The sequence below is a fragment of the Cystoisospora suis genome, assembly GCF_002600585.1.
Source record: "Cystoisospora suis strain Wien I chromosome Unknown contig_2168, whole genome shotgun sequence".
In the NCBI taxonomy this organism is placed as follows: Eukaryota; Apicomplexa; class Conoidasida; order Eucoccidiorida; family Sarcocystidae; genus Cystoisospora; species Cystoisospora suis.
Genome location: NW_027154967.1, coordinates 1 through 18991, shown reverse-complemented (window position 1 = coordinate 18991; position 18991 = coordinate 1). Strand labels below are relative to the sequence as shown.

General features: G+C 45.5%; 3 protein-coding genes across 3 annotated transcripts in view; all 3 read left to right on the top strand.

The window, feature by feature from the left end:
• Positions 1–4810, top strand: part of CSUI_004615 (uncharacterized protein) — a 20773-nt gene extending 15963 nt beyond the window's left edge. Inside the window, exon 9 of the mRNA XM_068064803.1 lies at positions 627–4810. Coding sequence (XP_067923223.1) covers positions 627–802 — 176 coding nt within the window. The 3' untranslated portion in view covers positions 803–4810. The remainder of the gene's footprint in view (positions 1–626) is intronic.
• Positions 4811–5297: 487 nt separating this feature from the next.
• On the top strand, positions 5298–9720 carry CSUI_004614 (30s ribosomal protein s8). The gene is made up of 3 exons (XM_068064802.1): positions 5298–5323; positions 6475–7458; positions 8813–9720. The coding sequence occupies exons 2-3, from the start codon at positions 7276–7278 to the stop codon at positions 9017–9019; spliced, it is 390 nt and encodes a 129-aa protein (XP_067923222.1). The 5' UTR covers positions 5298–5323; positions 6475–7275; the 3' UTR covers positions 9020–9720.
• Positions 9721–11774: 2054 nt separating this feature from the next.
• Positions 11775–17549, top strand: CSUI_004613 (otu family cysteine protease). The gene is made up of 5 exons (XM_068064801.1): positions 11775–13255; positions 14338–14369; positions 14733–14825; positions 15828–15938; positions 16637–17549. Exons 1-5 carry the CDS (start codon positions 12664–12666, stop codon positions 17429–17431), a joined length of 1623 nt encoding a protein of 540 aa, XP_067923221.1. The 5' UTR covers positions 11775–12663; the 3' UTR covers positions 17432–17549.
• Positions 17550–18991: the final 1442 nt, after the last annotated feature.

Below are 18991 nucleotides of genomic sequence, written 5' to 3'. Positions count from 1 at the left end.
TGGTCCATGTACGCTGGGTAGGAGGTGGTATGATGTGTAGATGTATGCACTTCCTTATCTAGCTAGTATGTGTATTCATATATATAGATATATATATTCATATGTGTGTGGGTATACATAAATGTGAAACCTTTGGTCGGCTGGCGTGTATACCTGCTGACAAGGGAAGAATATGTAGAAAAGAGAGGATGGGGGAAGACGTGACGTGAGCAGAGAGAGCGTAGAGAAAGAGTGATAGTGATACTCGTAGTGACCGCACAGAATAGGGAGAGAGAGAACTAGATTCAGATAGAAGAAGAAGAAAGGAGGAACCTAGAGAGATTGAATGAGTGATGGAAGAACATTCAAGAGAAATGCGCGAGTCCTCTTCTCCCTCTCAGAAAAATGGACGTCGTACAATCTATCAGAATCTTTCTTTTTCTTCGTTCCTTTCTCTCCTTCTCTGCAATTCTTTTGCATAAGTGCAAACCCCCCCCTCTTTCTGTATTTCTCTCTGTGTCTCGTTCTTCACTTCTCGTTTCTTCCGTCGGTGTTTTTCCATCTCTCCTCGTGTGTCTCTTTCTTTATCTCTCTTTTTCTTTATCGTTTTCTTTGGTTTCGTGTGTGTATGCTTCATCTGCTTTCAGATGGCTGGACATGTACATACGGCAATTATCTGAAGATAGGAAGAATTGTAGATGCGGAGACACCAGCCGACTATCTTAGAGATACTCGAACTCTTACTCCTCCTTCTTCGCTTCTTTCTTCTTCTTTCATGGCGAACGCCTCTTCTCTTCAGCAGCAACAGTCACACGTATCTTAACTTCTTATCCGTCCGTCCACACATTCTTTTTTCTTTTCGGCGTAAGATAGAGACATGTATGTGGTATCTACCTTTCTCAAGAGAGATGAAAAAGCTGTGTGAAGAAGAGGTGGCCGTAGAAAGAGAAAGAAAGGAAAGAAGGAAAGAGATATTTATTTGTTGTTTCGTTCTCCTCGTCTTTGTTTAGCGGAGCAAATGTCCGAGGCTGTTCTCGAGAAAAGAAGAAATCCAAAGAACCTTTTCTTTCGTGGAAGGATTGGAGTGTATGCTCAGCTAGCTATCCGAGTGCCGGTTGATACGCATGCATGGTTTTTGTTCTTCTTTTTCTTTCCTGCTTCGATTCTTTCCGTCTCGTGATATAGAGAATACGATGTGAAGAGGACTCTCACATCATAGAAAGAAAGAGAGAAAAGGTTTGAATATGCTGATGCCATCATAGTGCGTGCCCTTGTAAGAAGAACGGTGAAAAAGAAGCAAAAGTAGACAGGTTGTCGTCGTGGTGTTGCGTTGTCAAAAGGAAGAAGGTGAACGAGAATCTCAACATCCTTCCTTCCTACTCATGATGAGAAAAAAAATGCAGAAGAGGAAATGAGTGTCCTGTGTTGTGATGGGAAGAGCTTGAAGGCGGCTGTCCGCCTTATATTCGGAGAAGAAAGACATACAAGATTGCGGATTGGTAAGTGAGAGAAAAGGGGCCGGGTGTATGAGAGATGAAAGACTCTCATACACCATATGTGTCTTTCTGACTTCGTTATGTTTGATGTGTTCGTTCGTGTTTTCTTCTTTTTTTCCTGACTGAGGAAAATATGCGAGAGAGACGGAAGAATTTTTTGTGGGTCGCTCCCCTCTATTTAGGCAGGTGTATTCTCATCATGGACACGGGATGTCTTCTTATGATTTGAGAAGATTATGTTGTTGCAGCTATTATAGGAAGAGAGAATCGGTGAAGAATCTCCCAGGTTTCTTTTCGTTCATGAACAGGTGTATGTACACCGCATTCCAATTATGTTTTCCGGAGAAACTTAAAATATCCGGGTGGTTGCGCGACCGTCATCATTCATGCTGGCCCGCATGTTGTTGCTCGCTTCGATGAATCACTTGATGCGGGGCGCTAATCGTATGTATTTCTTATCTGTTCATGTCAAGTTTTTTTTTTTCTCTCCTGTCTCATTCTTCGTTCTTCGTGATTGGAGAGGAAGTGAAGACATTTTTCAACGGTCTCACCAATCTTTGTTGATAGATTTGCTTTTCTTTTTGGACGAAAGAATGACAGCGAAATAGAGCTGTCTCTGTATAGTTTGGTGACGATCCATGGTGTATGTACACCTTAAGATACGGGTATTTGAGATCAAATTTCACGACGAAGAGAGAGAGAGAAGAGAGTTTGATCATCACGGCTTTCTTCGGATGCTGGAGAGGAATGAATCATCATGTCATTCTCCCCACTTGTTAGTTTCCGTTTGTCTTTGGCCAGCACTAAGTGAAATCAAAAACGTCTTGCTTCTAGTTCATCATCTGTAAAGCTTCTGTATCAGGTAGTGTATAGCGGGTAGATGTGAGAGAGATAAACATGGGGGTGTTGCGGGAGGTGTACATAAATTCCAGCCAGTGGCGTGCTTTCCAGGTGTACGTACACCCCAAGCGACTCTCTTTTCAGCTGTACGTACTCCCCGAGTGATTTCGTTTCAGGTGTACATACACCCCGAGTGATTTCGTCTTCAGGTGTACGTACGACCCGAGTGATTCTTTTTCGTTTTTAGGTGTACGTACACCACAGGCGATTTCTTTTTCAGGTGTACATACGCCGTAAGCGATTCCGTTTCCAAATGCACATACATCCCAAGCGAGTTCGTGTCCAGGTTCACATACAGACACTCTATTAACGTATGTTGAGTAGAGTTATACCAGAATGGCTCTTGTTTGTCTTCGTCTCTTGGAGAAGAAGAAAGAAAGATGAAGGATGGATCGAAAGAGAGTGAATGAAGATATTATGGTCTTCGTCACAATTCAGTAGATACATATGTATATGTATCCGTTTTATACGGTAAGAAGGAGGATAGAGAGATGTGACATCTCTTTGGTACCGGGAAATCTCTTCCTCCTTACTGTGGTTTAACGATGATAATGATGAGGATTGCCGTGTCAATCAAGTAAGAAGATTTTTCAAGTTTCTCTTTCTCTTCATTTTCTTTTTCTTCTTTCTTCCGTTCTTTTCTTTCGTGCTGGTTTCATTTGAAAAGCGGTGCTGGAAGAGACGGAATCATGTACAGGTGAACAACTATCATCGGAAGAGGTAGAGGATTTTACTGTGGTGTACGTATGTATAAATACGTATTCAGAGAGGGGAGTGATACAACAGGAAGGGAAAGGATATTGCATGCTGGGCGAGAGAGAATGAGAGAGCAAGAGAAACAACAAGCAGGGTCACCTAGAAATTCGGGTACGGGTGATCTCGCTCGTGATGGTGATGATGATGCGTCGAGTTGAGAGTCCCTGTCTTTGTTTTTCTCTTTCTTCCTCGGCTTCTGTATCGTTTCTCTTCTTTCCTCCCCGTCCTTTGATCACTTTCTTTTTCATCTGTCTCGTGTGAGGTCTTCTTCGCTCTTCCGCGTCCTACAACTACATCTCCATACGTCTCCCCTTCTCAGTTATATCTACGTATATACATCTATGTACATTTATATATATATATATATATAGCTGTGGTGTATCTATGATGATTCCTATCCGTCTCTCTCTGCACATATTTACGTACGTATGTAGATGTGTTAGCTGACGCTTACATACCTGTATGACGTGTATGCGGTTCTCTTATAAAGCGTAGTTTCAGCTTGTCCACATATGTAATCATGTATATCTGTATGTCCATAAATGTATGTATCAACAGATGGAAAGTACGTATAGATCTTAGTATACATAGGCTTATGTATGTGTGTGGAGATATAGTTAGCTGTCTCTGCTGCTATCTTCATGAAGAAGGCGATGAGTGAATAACGGAAATTGTTCTTTTCTTTCATTCTTTCTCTCATTCATTCATCTTCTCTATTGGTTGCTTTCTTCCTTCTTTCCTTCTCTCTCTTTGTTGTCCTATTCGTTTTCTTAATATTCTTGTCGAATAGATTTTTATACTCTCTTCGTATCTTGATTTGAATTTCATCACTCGTTCATTCATTCTTCACTGCTTTTCTCCGAAAGAGAAAAGAAGGAAAAAGACATCGGTTCAAATGAAAAGACGAAGAGTGCACCCAGCTAGCTGCTTCGATGTTCTCTCTTCTATCATTCTTTCCTGTCCGTCGTATTCTATTCGGTGTTCTTCTTTCAGCGTCTTACTTTCTGTAATCTTCATCTTCTACGTATTCCTCGTATTCTGTCCTCTCTCCTCTTACAGAGATGTGTTTCGCTATGCATATAGAGATATTCATATGTATATATTTGCATATCTATGTGTAAGGATGAAAGAAAGGTGTGAAGATAGAGACCTTATTAATGATCTCTCTTCTTTTCTCCGTTCTTTTTCTATTTCCTCCTTCCTTTCTTTTTTCCTGGTTTCTTTCCCTCTTTTCTTTCAAAGAATAATGTCTTTTGCTTCAATATACGAAGTTGACGAGGTGAGACCAGATAGAAAATGAATGTATGAATGAAGAAGAGAGAGGATGAGAACGTAATGATTTGTCACACCAGAACGCGAGAGATATGGTGAGGTGTATGTACACCTCAGGACACGACAACGAGGCGTGTCTCAGATCATGTTGATTGTTTTGAATACCCTCTTCCTCATCATCATTATAAGGTGATTCGAGGAGACTTCGGTTCTTTGATCCATTCATCATTCTTCCGTTCTTCTTTTTGTGTCGATGTGAAAAAGAAATTCTTCTCATTTTCAATCTAATGACTCGGGGGTTTCGAGTGATCTTGACAGGGGAGTACTACTGGTACTTGTCTTCGTCGTCTTCTTTTTCCTTTTCGCCACTTTTCTCTCTTTCTATTTGACGGAAGGAGTAGAAGGCCATTTAGTTGCATGATTTGAGAATGAGAATCAAAAAAGGAACCACTGGATGATGAGATCGGTCGTGGGTTGATACATACAAATGTTGTAGAAGTTTTCTTTTCTTTTCTCTCAACGAAGAAGAAGAGAAAATTCCCCATTCCCTTTCTTATCATAGGGTTCACTGTCATGACAGTTGAGCAACGTAACAGGACAGATAACTAGATAGATACGGAGAGATAATGCACAACCTGAGGTAGGTATGTATATATATAGAGAGAGATAGATAGATGTATTTAATAGGAAGGTAGTGGCATATCTATGTATATAGAGATATACATAGGAGCTATAAAGATAACTAGATAGGTTAGCAGATCGGTTGAACACAGGTGGGAGGTGTACTCAGTCACTCATTGCCTTCAGAGAGACCCAGACTTCGTAGACCGGGAAGAGAGAGTACGAGGAGGTATCCATCTAGAAAAGAAGAAAGTGAAGAAGAAAGAATGATGAACGAGAATATAAAGAACAAGAGAGAGGTAATGAATTCGAGGAGGAAGATCTCCGTTGTCCGAGGAAAGAGACGGAGGGAGAGAAGACCGGGGTTTGTCTGATGTGTCTTACCCTTCGTGTTCTGATACAGGAGTAGCTGTGGTCGGTATTATGTACGTAGTACTTTCGAAGGTCTTTTACATAGGACTGATTGCCGAGAGCATGAAGATATTTCGTGCCAAAAGAAAGAGGGAAAGGAAGGAAGTCGTGCGTGCACAGATATGTCTCTTCTCATCGTTTTCTTTGGCGCCATTTGGCTTCCCGCACTGCTTATTCTGATTAAAGAGAACGAACATATGAATGTTTCTATCTCTGTAAAAGAGAAAGAGGAGATCCAGACTTACCTAGACGCAAGAGGAACAGATGAGATGAAGAAGAGAGGAAAACAAACCCTAGAGAAGATAGTAGGATCTCCAAACGCACTAAGATCTTTCATCCATCGATCTATTCTGTATATCTTTCCTATCTATCGATCAATCATTCCCTACTGTTCTTTACGTTGAAACTTTCGGCATCTTCTCTGTCCTTTTCATCTCCTTCTTTCTCTTCTTTTCACCTCTCAATAGTATTTCTTTCTCGTTCTCCTGTTCAAGAAAATCTAGTGGGCTGCGAAGATTCTTTCTCTCTTTTCGTTGTCATGAGTATAATGGTGACAGGCGCTCTTCCTTGTCTTCTTCCCTCCTTTTCTTCTTTGCTTGGCGTTAGTCAGATAGAGACAGAGATGAAAGATAGATTGGGACATCACAAGTAGATACCTAGATTGAAGATAGATAGCTTACACGCAAACATATTAAAGACAGATAGGTAGGCTAAAGAAAGATAGGTTGAAGAAGAGTACTTCAAAGATGCTTAGCTTAAAAAACAGATAGGCCAAAGAAAAGTAGATAGATGATATACTATTGAGAACAGGTCAAGATAGATAGCCAGGCTTATTGGAAAGTCAGACTGCTGACTCAATCACTCGCTCTCTTGAAAGAACCGAGATGTTTCTGGCTAGAAGGAAGAAGAAAGAAGAAAAGAAAGAGAATAAGGACAGGAGACGTTTCCTCGAAAGGTTCATTTCGCTGCAGGCACCTTTTATGTTTCCTTCTCGTATCTTTCTTTCTTTCTTGTTCATGCGTAATACCAAAATGTACAGGGATCGCTCGCTGACTGCAGGAAGTAGAGAAGAGTACGGAGAGATTGGTGCCTGTCCCTCCATTCATTCCAGACATAGCGTTGGGACAACAACTTTCCTTCTCTTTCTCTGCGAGAACGTGAAAAGAGAGGACAGAAGAAAAAAGACGAAAATGTCGAGAGATCCTGTGGACCAGGGAATGGAGACAGGAGAGCTAAAGAGAGACAGCCAGACCGAGACTCGGAGAAAAGAAGAGAGCGAATGAGAACGCATGCAAGATGAAAAATAGTTTACGGAACTTCCCTTTTCATTCTCTCATGAGAAGTACAACTTTCTTGCCTTCTTCTTTCCTCCTCCTCACCACGTGTATGTACACCGCAACGATAACAAAGCCACGCTGTTTTTCTTCGTTAGCTTCATTTCTCTGGAGGTTTTCTTTCACTCAATATCTCTTTCCTTCTCTCCGCTTCTCTTCGTTTTTCTTCTTCCTTCCTTTTACACATCGACATACTGCCGCATTTTTTCTTTCTTTCTTTGTCTCTCTCTCTCTCTCTTTCTCTCTCTTCTCCCCGTCCGTCTACACAAATCTCTTTCCATCTTTCTTGTCATTCTCTTAAGTGTCTGTTTCTTTCTCTTCTTTCTTTTCTGGTTCCTTTTCTCTCTCTCGGTCTCTTTCCATTGCTCTTCTTTCAGTCCCATCATTATCTCTTTCTTCTTTCCTCATCTTCTCTCTTTCTTCTCTCCTTTCTCTCCTCTAGCTCTCTCCTGACTGGTTTTCTCCCTTTCCTTTCTCTCCATATTCTTTCTACATCGAAGAAGAAAATGCAGAGAGCCTGTGAGATGGTGGTCTCTTTACTTCGTGTGGATGCCCTAACTCAGAGATGCCCGTTTCATGTTCTAAACGTCCAGATTCTAGATCTTCTTCAACGTGAAGGTCTGATAAGAGGATTTAAGGTCGATGGAACAAAAATCGATATTCTTCTAAAATACTATCGCGGAGCACCGGTAAGTCTTCTTCGTCTTCACTCTTCACACACATCAATCGTCTTCTTTCTTTTCTTCTCTTCTCTGTTTTCTTCTTCTTTATTTTCTCCTTTTCTTTCCTACCTGACTGTATCTTCTTGTCTCTTCTTCATCTTGGCTTTATCTCATGTTTCTTCTTCTCGAAACTTCAGTATGGTTTCTCCTTGAAGAAGATTCTCAGACTCCCCTCCTAGGCAATTGGAGTTGTGGTGGTCGTAGCTAGCTAGCTAGCTGTCTTGTTCTTCTCTTGATTCTTCAAACGTCATCGATCCGTTTCCTTGGACAACTAGAGGCAGGAAAGAGAGGATCTCCAACTTCCCATAGAGAGGCATGTACATACATATGTATACATTCATTTGTAGTGAGAGAGATCTACATCCGCACATGCGTCTAGATAAGGAGTAGACAGGTTTTCTGTATCTGTAGATAAGTGACGGGAAACTTACAAAGATAGGAAGAAGAAGAAGACAAGAGAGAACAACAGGCGACGGCATTCCTTTTCTCTTCTTCGCTCGAGTTGGAGAAAGGTGTTTCTTTCCAAGATAGGGGGAAAGTGAAAAGGAAGAAAGAGAGAAAGCGGAAAAGAAGTTTCTTCTCTGGTTCAATGGAGGTCTTCGGCCACCCGCAAAGATCTCTTTCTTTCTTCCTATAAGTCAGTTCTTTTCGAAATCGTGGTCTATAGTCATAACTCGGTAACACGCCTTACCTCGATCTTCTGCTTTTCCCCTCTGACAATGTGAAAGGATCTAGGTAGTCTTCTTCTCTTCTCTGCTCGTCTCTCTCTTTTCTGTTCACACACGTAAAATGCCTTTCTCTCTCTGCCTATATATTCACCCTATCTATCATCCATAATACATATGTACGCCCATTGCCCATGTATACATGGATATCTCCGCTATCTATATATGTGCATAAATAACTGTGTGGAGTCTCATGTGCATCTATATGTCTATATATATATATATATGCATATCCACACGAGGAACCTATCAGGTCCAGATATTGTAGGTCAGTCGATGTGGGGCTCTACTGGAGGAGTAGAAAACCATCAAGACGAAAGAAATGGCTGACGCTCCCCCTTTCTGATGTCTCTCTGTGTTTGGTCATTTCCTTCTGTTCACGAACCTTCTTCTCCTCTAAGCATTCTTCTTCTCCTCCTTCTTTTCTCAGTCTTCTTCGTCTCTTTCTTTCTCTCTTTATTGTCTCTTTCTTTCTCTCTCCTGCACACCGTTTTCTTCTTTCCTTCTCACCCCCTCTTCTTTCCTCTCCTTCTCATTTCTCCCCTTCTTTTTTTCTTTCTTCTTATTCTTTCTCATCTCTTTGTTCCTTTTGTTAGGTCATCCGTAACATCCGTGTGGTCTCGAAGCCAAGCCGTGATATTTGGTTGACGCCTCATGAGTTAAAATTTCGCACGCGATTCAATACAGGCCTGTGGGTTATGCAGACGTCCTGTGGGGTGATATCTCATCGTGACTGCATGCGCATGGGAATAGGAGGAAAGATGCTGATGGCTATCAATAATGGATATCAACACTTCTGCTAAGAAGATGAGAAAGTAAAAAAGTAGAAAGACAAGAAAAGACTCGAAGGTGACTAGAAATGGAAAAGAAGATCTCTCCAGCGATGCTGAAACACAATCTATCTTGCAAAGAAGGATACCTACCTATCTATCTGTGACGACCTCTCTTCTTCCGTCTCCTACAAGCATAAAAGATTTGAGATCACTAAAAAAGAAAAGAAGAAGAAGGAAAGGCAGGCCTGCTTCTGTGTATGATAGGCTGTTTCTTTGCAACCCGTCATGATGGCTAAAGGCATCTTACTTCACTTGGTAGGTTGGGGGGGGGGTGAGGGTCTATGGGGGGAATGAAGAAGAAGGGAGAGAAGAAGAAAAAGACAAGACGATTGAAGAGAGAATGAAGATGAGAGAAAGGTAGACATGTTTATGAGAGGGGGGGACGGTAGATAAGTCTGAGTCATGAAAAGGTGATGGAAGAAAAGGAGAGAGGTGAGAGAGAAAAAGAACTCAAGGAGGAGGAGAAGAGGAAAATGTTTCTTTCTCTTCGCGTCGTCGTTGTCGTTTTCTTCTTGTTGTTGTTTGGTGCGTGGTGGCTCATATTCTTCTATTGTAGTCTCTCTCGGAAGGGGGTGTATGTACACCCCATGACAGTGTATGTACATACACCACCGCAGGGTGCTAATGAAGAGAAACAGGATGATGGATATCGTGAGACAGCTAGACGGTGCTTCAATGCTTTCTTGTTTTCTTCATGCACAAGCAGACAAGATGAAAAAGAGAAGACGGCTCCGCAGATTTCTTTTCTTTTCTGAGGCTTCAAAGAATGTCTTCGACTAACCTTCACATTTTTCTTTTCTTCTCTCTTGTCTTGAATTCTCTTTTCGGCTTAAAGAAAGGAGCGCTTTTATAGGACTCGCCTCACTTTCTTTCTTCGCCCTTGAGAAAACAGTCGGTCTCTTTTCCTGTCTTCCTATCCCCCTCCTCCGTGACGCTATCATGCGCTCATGGAAACATACATAGGGCGCATGCAGACACACATACACATACATCCATATACAAACCTCCATGGGTGCACATGCATGCATGCATACAGACAAATACATACATATACGTACCTGTACATCTACACATACATACATACATAGATATCCGTAGCACTTCACATGTCAGGAGAGGGTCTTCTCATGCTTTTCGGCGGAAATGTCACTCAAATGGTCACGTCTTCCTCTTCTTCCTTTTGATCCTTGTGTACTGACACATTCCCTCTCTTTCTCCATCTGTATCTCTCCTCTTTACTTCTCTTTCTCTCGTCTATCTCCTGTCTATCTCTCTCTTATATAGCATGGACAAGAAGAGGAAGAAAGTCAAACTGTAGAAGAGTCGAGTACCATCCATGCATACCAGGCGTAAAAATCCTTCATCCAGATACTAAAAAGGTGCCAGGGCAACAGCGATCCTATCCGGAAGAAAAGCAAATGACGAGACCAGAGACAAGCCATTATTGGCATTATCAGCAACAATAAGAAGCCTTTTCAATTCTAGCACTACCTCCTCTTGCCGTCTCATAGACGGGAAAGAAGGAGGGGGGGGGGAGTTCAGAAAGAACAACAAACGGTTCATGCACGCGAACTGCGACATACACGGTCCCTGACTAGTGAGTGGTGTGCCTGTGAAAACACCCAGGACTGCACTGTTGTCAAGTGGCCGCAGAAAACCATGGTCTCTATCACTAACCGGGAGAAGTATTCGCGACAAACCACGCTCCGCCAATATCCAGGGGGCTGAGAGTGGCCGCGGCTGTGCCTGTAACGGATGGTACAACGGTCGCGGGAAGGCAGTAGTTTACCTGGCCGGTGCAGATAGGCAGGGGAGTGTGTGCTGAGAACCGTCGGGTGTTTGCAGCTTTTCATGGCGTCCGTCAATGGGTCCTAACGACATAGCTTGTCCCATTTCTTCTCTCGCTTGAAGGCCTACTCCATCGCTTAGAGTGCGCGCGGGTCACCGGGCAGGGTGGGACCCGGGACTCTTACTTTCTCCGTGAAGGTTTCGTTGGTAATACCAATATTGACAACAGATCTTTCTTTGCTCTTTAGCGCTTACCGGGTAGTGATAGGCTAACAGTTAGCTAGCACTAAGGGAATACCTCTAGTGGAGAGTGTATGAGACGGGACAGACGACCTAGGTGGGGCACAATTCGATCCAACCAGGTGGAGCATATAGAGAAAAGCTAACAGAAGCAAAGGCGGCAGAATAGTGCGTTATCTGGAATGATAGAACGGACTATTCTACTTTCTAAGAAGGAGAAAGTGGCACCCAATCGGGCATGAAAACCAGGGCCGGATCGCCATGGCGTGTGCGTGTATATGGAGCAAATACGGAAGGCTATCGCGCAACCCAGACATGACCATCCTGACAAGAGAAACGAGGCACCCCATATTCGAAGGAGAGGGGTGCTGCGTACTCGTAAGGGACTGCCGTACCTCATTTGCGTTGACGCCGTGGTGTAGGCCATCACGTCACCGGTGTGGCGGAAGAAGCGACCGAAAGCCATTGCAACTGCAGATATCACTGACAACCTCGTGCTGGGCAGCCGGTGACAGCTCCCGTCCCCCATGGCCGTCTTCACGTACACCTCTCCGCCTGACGACTCTGCTAAATCACTACGAAGGCGAGAACCCCGCTCCTCCGCTGCTCGCGTCCTGCCGATGGTGCGGGCGAAGGCCCGCCTCGACTCACCTGTCTGCCGAAGGAATGAGCCCGGCTGAGAAACCACCTTAAGTAACGGGCTTGCATTGGAAACTTGACTAGTGACAGTAGAGGTCAAGCCGTGCGGCGGGTAGCTCCTTCAGAGTTGGTACTGTGGCAAGACAAATTCGGGTGTTTCTGCAGCGAAGCAGAAGCGCAATCAATAGTAGCTAGCAGGACCGGCAGCGGCTGTTCCGGCTCAGCCCGTCGGTTCCCACGGTCGCAGATGCAGTGCTGAGGTCGAAGCGATAACGAGATTACGATGACTACATCATAGTCCTGCTTGGGGCTAAGTAGACAACAGAACGGCAGGGGCCTGTGTGCCGTCATGGACTCTCTTGTTTGTTTTTTTTGCCTTTTTCTGCTTGCGTTCTTCCGGCTGGATTTGCCAAGGCACTGCCGAGTGGATCGTTTCCATCAGCGGCAGTCGCCTATGTACGTTAGAGTCGAGTTGGGCATCACGCATACCTCGTGGTACTGAGCGAGCAGAATATGGTTCAGGAATGGGTGATTTTCCTCCGTAAGGTCACCGCAGGTTTTTCTTTTTGTTTTCTCAAGCCCCCTGTGAATTCCCGGTGGCATTTGTTGTCTATCGCTCTGGGGTAATGTCCCGTCAGCAGGGCGTCATCGCACGATGTTACGGAGGGACTTTGTGTAGTCTGGTGAAGCGATGTATCGAACTAACGAACTACGGTACATAACGATGAACGAATGACAGGTCGTTCATTCGTTTCTTTTTATGTACCATCTCCACCGAAAAGGAGAGCAATGTTTTGTGTCTGTCCTTCTCGGGGATCGGTGCCACACTTCCCCCCTCGTGAACCATCTTTCCAGCCTAGAGCTAGACTCTTCACGCATCGGCACACGGGAAAAACCACGCAGAAGACGAATCTCCGGATGTAGTCTCCAACGTAGCAAGTCTAATCATGGCATCTGTGGCTCGCAATTATCTTCCTGACAACGGAGGAAATGGCGCCGGGAAAGAGAGGGCCAATCACCGTACAACAACTATCGACCCAACTGCATTTGAATCCACTAGTCAGGAACGAGGTGAAACAGATACCAGCGAAGGTGACTTGTGGACTTCCCGTGTTTTCGCAAACACTGGACTAAGACGTCGTCGTCCCTCAAGGACAGATCTCAGGACATACATTACCAGAGGTCGTGACTTTCATCACGTGAGAAAGAAATCGATAGGGGGGACGGGACGTTCTTCAAGGACCGCGTACATTGCTTTTTTCACAGCTGTCCTTACCGCCGTATTGATTGTACTGAGCCGTCAGACAACAGATAGGATAGAAGCTCGCATCAGAACCGAGAACCTTCGCTTCTTGTCGAATCACAACTGCCCTGCCCCTCATACTGATGATGATGATGGCCATGACCCGCAGTCGTCTGAAGGACAGGGATTTCCATCAAAGGAAAGAAGACTCGCTGGCGGGGAAGACGCAAGTGTAGACGCCGAAGTGGCGTGCACAGTCGCTGACGCTCTCTCACGCGTGTCCGGAGGTCGGACAGGTCAGTCAGTGGCGTCATTCATGAGTGAAAGGGCAGGGCAGTGGGGGAGAACGATCTGTTTAACATTGCCTGGGGCAGAGAAGTCGAATTTGAGTCTCACTATTTCAAGAAAGACACCGTCTTAGTCACACGCTTGCGGCTTTGACCGAGGGAGTCTGCTGAACTAGATGGACATTGCTTCAATACACTCGGTGTTCTATTGTATCTAATAGGGCAACAAAACACTCTAGCAGACAGGCAGACACTTAAGGTCCATGTACACTTCCCAGCTGCAGAGACAAACAGACACGCAGACCAATACTCGGACTACTGAAGGTTGTCCGTCTCAGTTGGCCTGAAGTGGGTCTTTTCTTTATACCCGTCAACTGAGGGTTTCTCAGAGAGCATGACTCACTCCTCTCGGTGGAAGGAAGCAAGGAAGGCTGCATGCTGGTTGACGTACTGTTGTTAAGCTAAGGCAAGCTTCGTTGTCCTAGAGAGCAGAGCGTGGATGTCTACTTAAATGTTCTTCCTCAGATCCGTAGCAAAGACAACAGTGAGGGCCCGGTGTATGTGAGGAAACTCAAGTTTGAATTGATCGTCAGACGTATGGATACAGACGACATCATAGTTGTGCCTGCTTACTGCTCAAACGCTCAGCTACTTTTTAGTAAGACTTTTCACAGTTTGTCCCTCCTTTCATCCTCTGATATATGCGCTGAAATCTATCTAAAACGACGGTGGAACGAGGCATGAGAATTTCGGTCGTTTTCTCTGCGGGAGGCCTGGGGCGGTGGCTTCCTTTTTCACTCTCTTTGTGCGGTGAGTTTGATGGTGGAATGCCCTTTTCGTTGCTTTCCTACACGTTGCACCCCCCCCCCCATGAGACACCATGGCTGACAGTAGACACGATTACACCACCAACGAGAGCGACAGCAAGCAGTTCAGAAAAAGGATGAATAGGAAGGAAAGAGTCTTCACGTCACAACGTTGCACCTGTTGGTTGAGACGCTGTCTACCTTCGTTTTGTTCTCTTTTCTCTTTTCAACTGCCTTCATGTCTGGTTTATTCCTTTTTGCTCAACTGTCACTTCTCTTCTTCAGTTGCACTTCAAGTTCCAGGCTCGGATGTTAGGGTAAGCCAAATACACGTCAATTCTCAGCTCAGCCATATTCACGTCACCCCTTCAATACGCGTATAGACACATGTGTATATGTTGTCTATCCATCATATCTGCCCGTGGAGATCTCTCAGAGGCAGGTTCTGAATAAATCTGAGTACACAACGACTTATTACTTGCGCGGGCGTACACACAGGTCTTCTTTTTCTTCTCTCTCAGTCAGTAGCAACGTAGGAGAGATTCGGAATGGCTGTGTTCAGAAGATAAAGTCATCTTTCTAACCGCCTTACAGCTCCTGGATAGGAATCTACAAAGCTGGGTTCCTATATTCGGAGAAAAGGGCCTCTCCTCCTCTTTGCGTTTGTATGTAAACTGCAGGAAAAGTTTTTCAAAGTAAATGGATGTAGCTTAGACGATATCTTTGCCGACATCTCGAAGGCAGCCGGCGTTTCCCTGGGCGAAACTCCTGAGGTAAAGCTCAAGTAAAGATCGCAGTCTCTCCAAGGCATGCAGTTAGCGTGTTTCGTATATCTCCTTTGCCTTTATACATCGTCTGGTGTATGTGTATTAAGAATGCGGGAGGTTGATGCCGTCCGTCCTGGAATGGAGGAGAGTTAAGTGAGAGCTCGATGCTCTTTAGGCGTCACCTCACGTCTTTGTGAATCTCAGGCTTTCGCAGGCAAAATGACGTCTGCCGGAGGGAAATGTGAATGGTGATGTATTCCCTCTTTTCTCCAGGCAGACGAATAGTGTACAGACTCAAATCATAAAGATAGAGAAGTCATCAATAGTAGACAGCATGAACCAGATGATGGTCTTTCAGATATATACACATCCCGGACTGTAACTAAGCCGCGCGGGTCATCTGTCACTCTAGGGGAACGAACCACCGCGGCGGCCATGTACGAATATGCATGCGTGATAGTGTATGTATATATGTATGAATATGTATCTATGTATGTAAGGATGTATGTACGTATGAACATGTATATATGTGTGAATATGTATATATATTCAGGTATGGATGTCTATGGCATGTCAGGTAGCCAACGCAGGTAAACAGGAAGGATACTTTAGTCCGGGTGACCAACAGGAGTCGTTTTCTTTCCGAAGACTGGATCTGTATACAGTTCAGTAGTGACAGAGATTCAGTTGGCTCATGTTTGTCTAACAGTGAGATCGATGAAGGCGCCGGGCCACATGCTGGGGCAAGAACTGTGTGTTAACTTGTATCTGCTGCCATCGGGGTGGGTTCTTCTTAGGCAGCAATGCCACGTCTTCGGACACAGCCAGTCGCGTACATATATATGTACAACTCATTTCTATATAATAAAGATGCAAATGTATACATGCATATTCAGAGTGGCTTTTCAACTGTTTTGAGGGGGGTTCGTATATGATCCAGTGTCAGGAGCGCATGGCGAGATCCCGCTGTATCTGTGAGTGGCGTATCGTGTTGTTTTGCAAAAACAGTATATCAGCTCCCTCCTAGAGCTCAATCCGGCCGCGTCTGTCTCGGAGATTCGGGACCTTGTGCTCTACTTTGAAGGCGATGCTAAGAAGATCGCAGAGGTCCTAAAAAAGGTCAGTCGGTCAGTAGGCGTGGCGCCCGCTGTAGTTGTCGTGAGCTTCAGTCATGGTGAGGTGTGTCCGTGGTTCTTGCTCTAAAAGAGAAGAAATGGATGCCTGCATGCATGCAAGGACGCCAGAGGATGAAACATTCCTGGACTCATTTTTACCTACTTCCTATGACACTAAAGTCCTTCGTAGAAGTCGCACTCCTTTATAAAGACTCTAATAGCTTACGATGAGTGACAGCAAGGAGGGAGGCGTTTTCTACGCATGAATCTGTAGTAACCGTGCGATCACGCGTTACAGCCACTCGGCTGTACGTAGGGTGTAGCTCCGGCTTGAATCAGAGGGCTTGTTTGTTGGTGGTGTGTCCTTTTAGTTGACGCGGCCACTTCTTGCTGTCGACCTACAGAGTTTACTTTTCGTTCATCTCAGGCGCTTAGGGCTATGGCAATGGTCTTGTTTCCTTTTGAGAGTTCGTGGGTCTGCCCCCTGTCATCCATCCCCCTCGGCTCCACGCTCACCCAGCAAAAGCTAACGGTCTTCGCATGCATTTGAGTCGCCTCGGATTCCCTGCTGGGTTCCCAGGGAAACGGACTGTACTGTGGTACATATCTACCAAGATGTGGGGTTGAAGAACTGCTAGTGAGTCTGTCGCGGTTGAAGAGGAGATGATCGCTGGGTGTTCGTTGACTTCGTGGTCCTTACAGGCGAAAACCACTTCCTCATTGAAGCAGCGCGAGATAGAGCGATGTGGCCATCGAGATCTCGGCTTCCGACCGTTGTCTTCAGAGGAGCAAAGGCAGATGGCAGACAGGTTGGGCATTAGGCATATCTCGTCTTCTCCTTTCATGGTATCTTCACCACAGCTTGGAGATCCCGTCGGCATAATAGACGTGAAGGGTGATGGAAATTGCTTCTATCGAGCAATAAGCTATATCACGTCAGGATCTGAGGACCACTGGATCGCAGTTCGTGTGGCACTTGGAAACTGGATGGAGCAAAATCTTGGGGAGGGTGCCCCCTTTGCTTCGTTAGTCTCCACCGATGAGTTACGACGTCAAGAAACAGAAGAACGTAAACGAGACTCCAGCGAGTACGCAGCAGATGTCCCACATTGCTTTAAGAGCCCTGACTTGATGTCGAGACGTCAGCTGCTGAAAGCCCGATGTTTTAGAGTCAAACACCCGTCACTTGGCGCCTATGCCACAGACCTCGAAATGGATGCAATGGCAAATCTGCTCCGGGCTAGAGTCGCAACGTTTCTCCAAGGTAGTATAGATGCCTTCTCAGGCCGCAAGCATTTAGACATCTGGGAGGTGAGGAATCCTTTATCAAAATCAGCCAAAGCCGAGGAAGACGAACTGCCTGTCGTCTACTTACGACTTAACCGTTTTGACCATTTTCAGCCTGTGACTCAGGTCAGTTCTCCTTTCCACAGGCTAATTTTGAACTCTCATTTCGATGCGTTTTACAAGGAGGGTTTGGAATCAACATTCCTCTGAAGGTAGTGATAGTTGGCCGTCTGGCCACAGTTGTGTGCCGTGAGGAGCTTTGTGTGCCCCGAACTGAAACAGACTTCGGCCCGTTATAACGGCGTGGTTTCTGAAGGAGAATGACTACGATGATGATGGACAACACAGTAGGAAACGTATGCGTCTTCCTCGTAGAAAAGTACGGGAGGACGGATACATTTCCTGCTGTGATATGCGGAAGCCATGAGATACTATCAGCTTTCCGTCGCCCGTGGGTTCTGTCACGGGGGTCGTTGGTAAACGGGTGCGGGATTCAGTAGGTGATTGAACGGGGCCCAGAATCTTATTCGAGCAAGGGGACACTTTGGAGAGCACTTCCCGCTCTCCGGTGATAGCAGCACGTGCACTTGAGGCTGAACGGGAACTTCCTCTTACCCTGGAACGCCTCGACGTGCCTTTTGTTCACGAGAAAAGAGCCCTCCGGTATGCTCGCCCGAGCAATCTCCTATACAGAAAGACAGACGCATAGCCTGTTGAAGCGCCTGGGGCGTCGGCTGCTCCCCCGTGTTGTAGGCTCTGTTTCTGTTTGTAGTCGCAACAGAGTGGACGACTTGCTGTGTGCAGCTGCAGTTGGTGCCACATAGGGCGAAGGAGCGCGTCACGCCCGCTATTCTAGACGAAGCATAGCTCTCGTTTTCTCTAGGATACCTGATTACACTCACTTCGAAAGATTTCGTAGTGCGTCTATCTTAACAAATCAGGATTATTCGACTTATTCACAAGTGCTGAGTTGGTCGGTCTACGTTACAGTGCGCGGTGACAGACCTGAGACTATGTGATGTTACGTGTCGCTTCGGAAGTTGAGCTGGACAGGATAAACCGGATTCTTTCACCAGGAAGCGCAAATCAGCCTAACCGATACACTAAGTTGGAAGTAGCCGAGAGTGGATGGCATAGACGAGGCCACGACTGAGCCGGCGGAGGAGTGCGGTGAAAATGTGCCGCTGTTTTCGTGTCCTGCGATGGTTTGGAGTAAGCGACAGCCCTAGTCCAAACCGGCGACCAGCCGGCGGAGGAGTGCGGTGAAAATGTGCCGCTGTTTTCGTGTCCTGCGATGGTTTGGAGTAAGCGACAGCCCTAGTCTACAAACGCCGGAGAGGAAGGCAGAATCTCACCTTCTCAGAAGAGTGAAGAAAACTTTACGAAAGAGTCGCTATGTAACACAGTGAGCTGAAGGTAAGCATGCAAGCTAACGGACTGCCACGAGGATTAAGTAAAGGTTTAGGCGAAAGGACAAGAGCTTGTACGGCTGAAAAGCGCTGATCTGAGGAACAGTAGAATGGGTAGATGACGAGAGAAATCACCGCAGACAAAAGAAAATATCCCGAACTGAATTATGCGTTGTAGGAGGAACTGTTTGCAAGTATGTTGAAGTGTTCTGCTCGTATAGAGTTCGTTGGACTGAGAATTCGTTGCGTCACGCTGTCTCTTCCAAGGGCGGAGCTGGCCCGACTTCGCGCTCTAAATATACAAAAAACAAAATGAGTGTGCAAACGGCACGTTGGTATTGTGCTGCCACGCACCCGCGTT

What these genes read in the sequence shown, in the direction of transcription:
- CSUI_004614 (XM_068064802.1), top strand. Translation starts at nt 7,276, where the DNA reads ATGCAGAGAGCCTGTGAGATGGTGGTCTCTTTACTTCGTGTGGATGCC. An exon ending in AATACTATCGCGGAGCACCG is followed by an intron (nt 7,459 to 8,812) that starts GTAAGTCTTCTT and finishes TCCTTTTGTTAG; the next exon opens with GTCATCCGTAACATCCGTGT.
- CSUI_004613 (XM_068064801.1), top strand. Translation starts at nt 12,664, where the DNA reads ATGGCATCTGTGGCTCGCAATTATCTTCCTGACAACGGAGGAAATGGC. An exon ending in CGTGTCCGGAGGTCGGACAG is followed by an intron (nt 13,256 to 14,337) that starts GTCAGTCAGTGG and finishes TCTCTTCTTCAG; the next exon opens with TTGCACTTCAAGTTCCAGGC. An exon ending in TTCCAGGCTCGGATGTTAGG is followed by an intron (nt 14,370 to 14,732) that starts GTAAGCCAAATA and finishes TGTAAACTGCAG; the next exon opens with GAAAAGTTTTTCAAAGTAAA.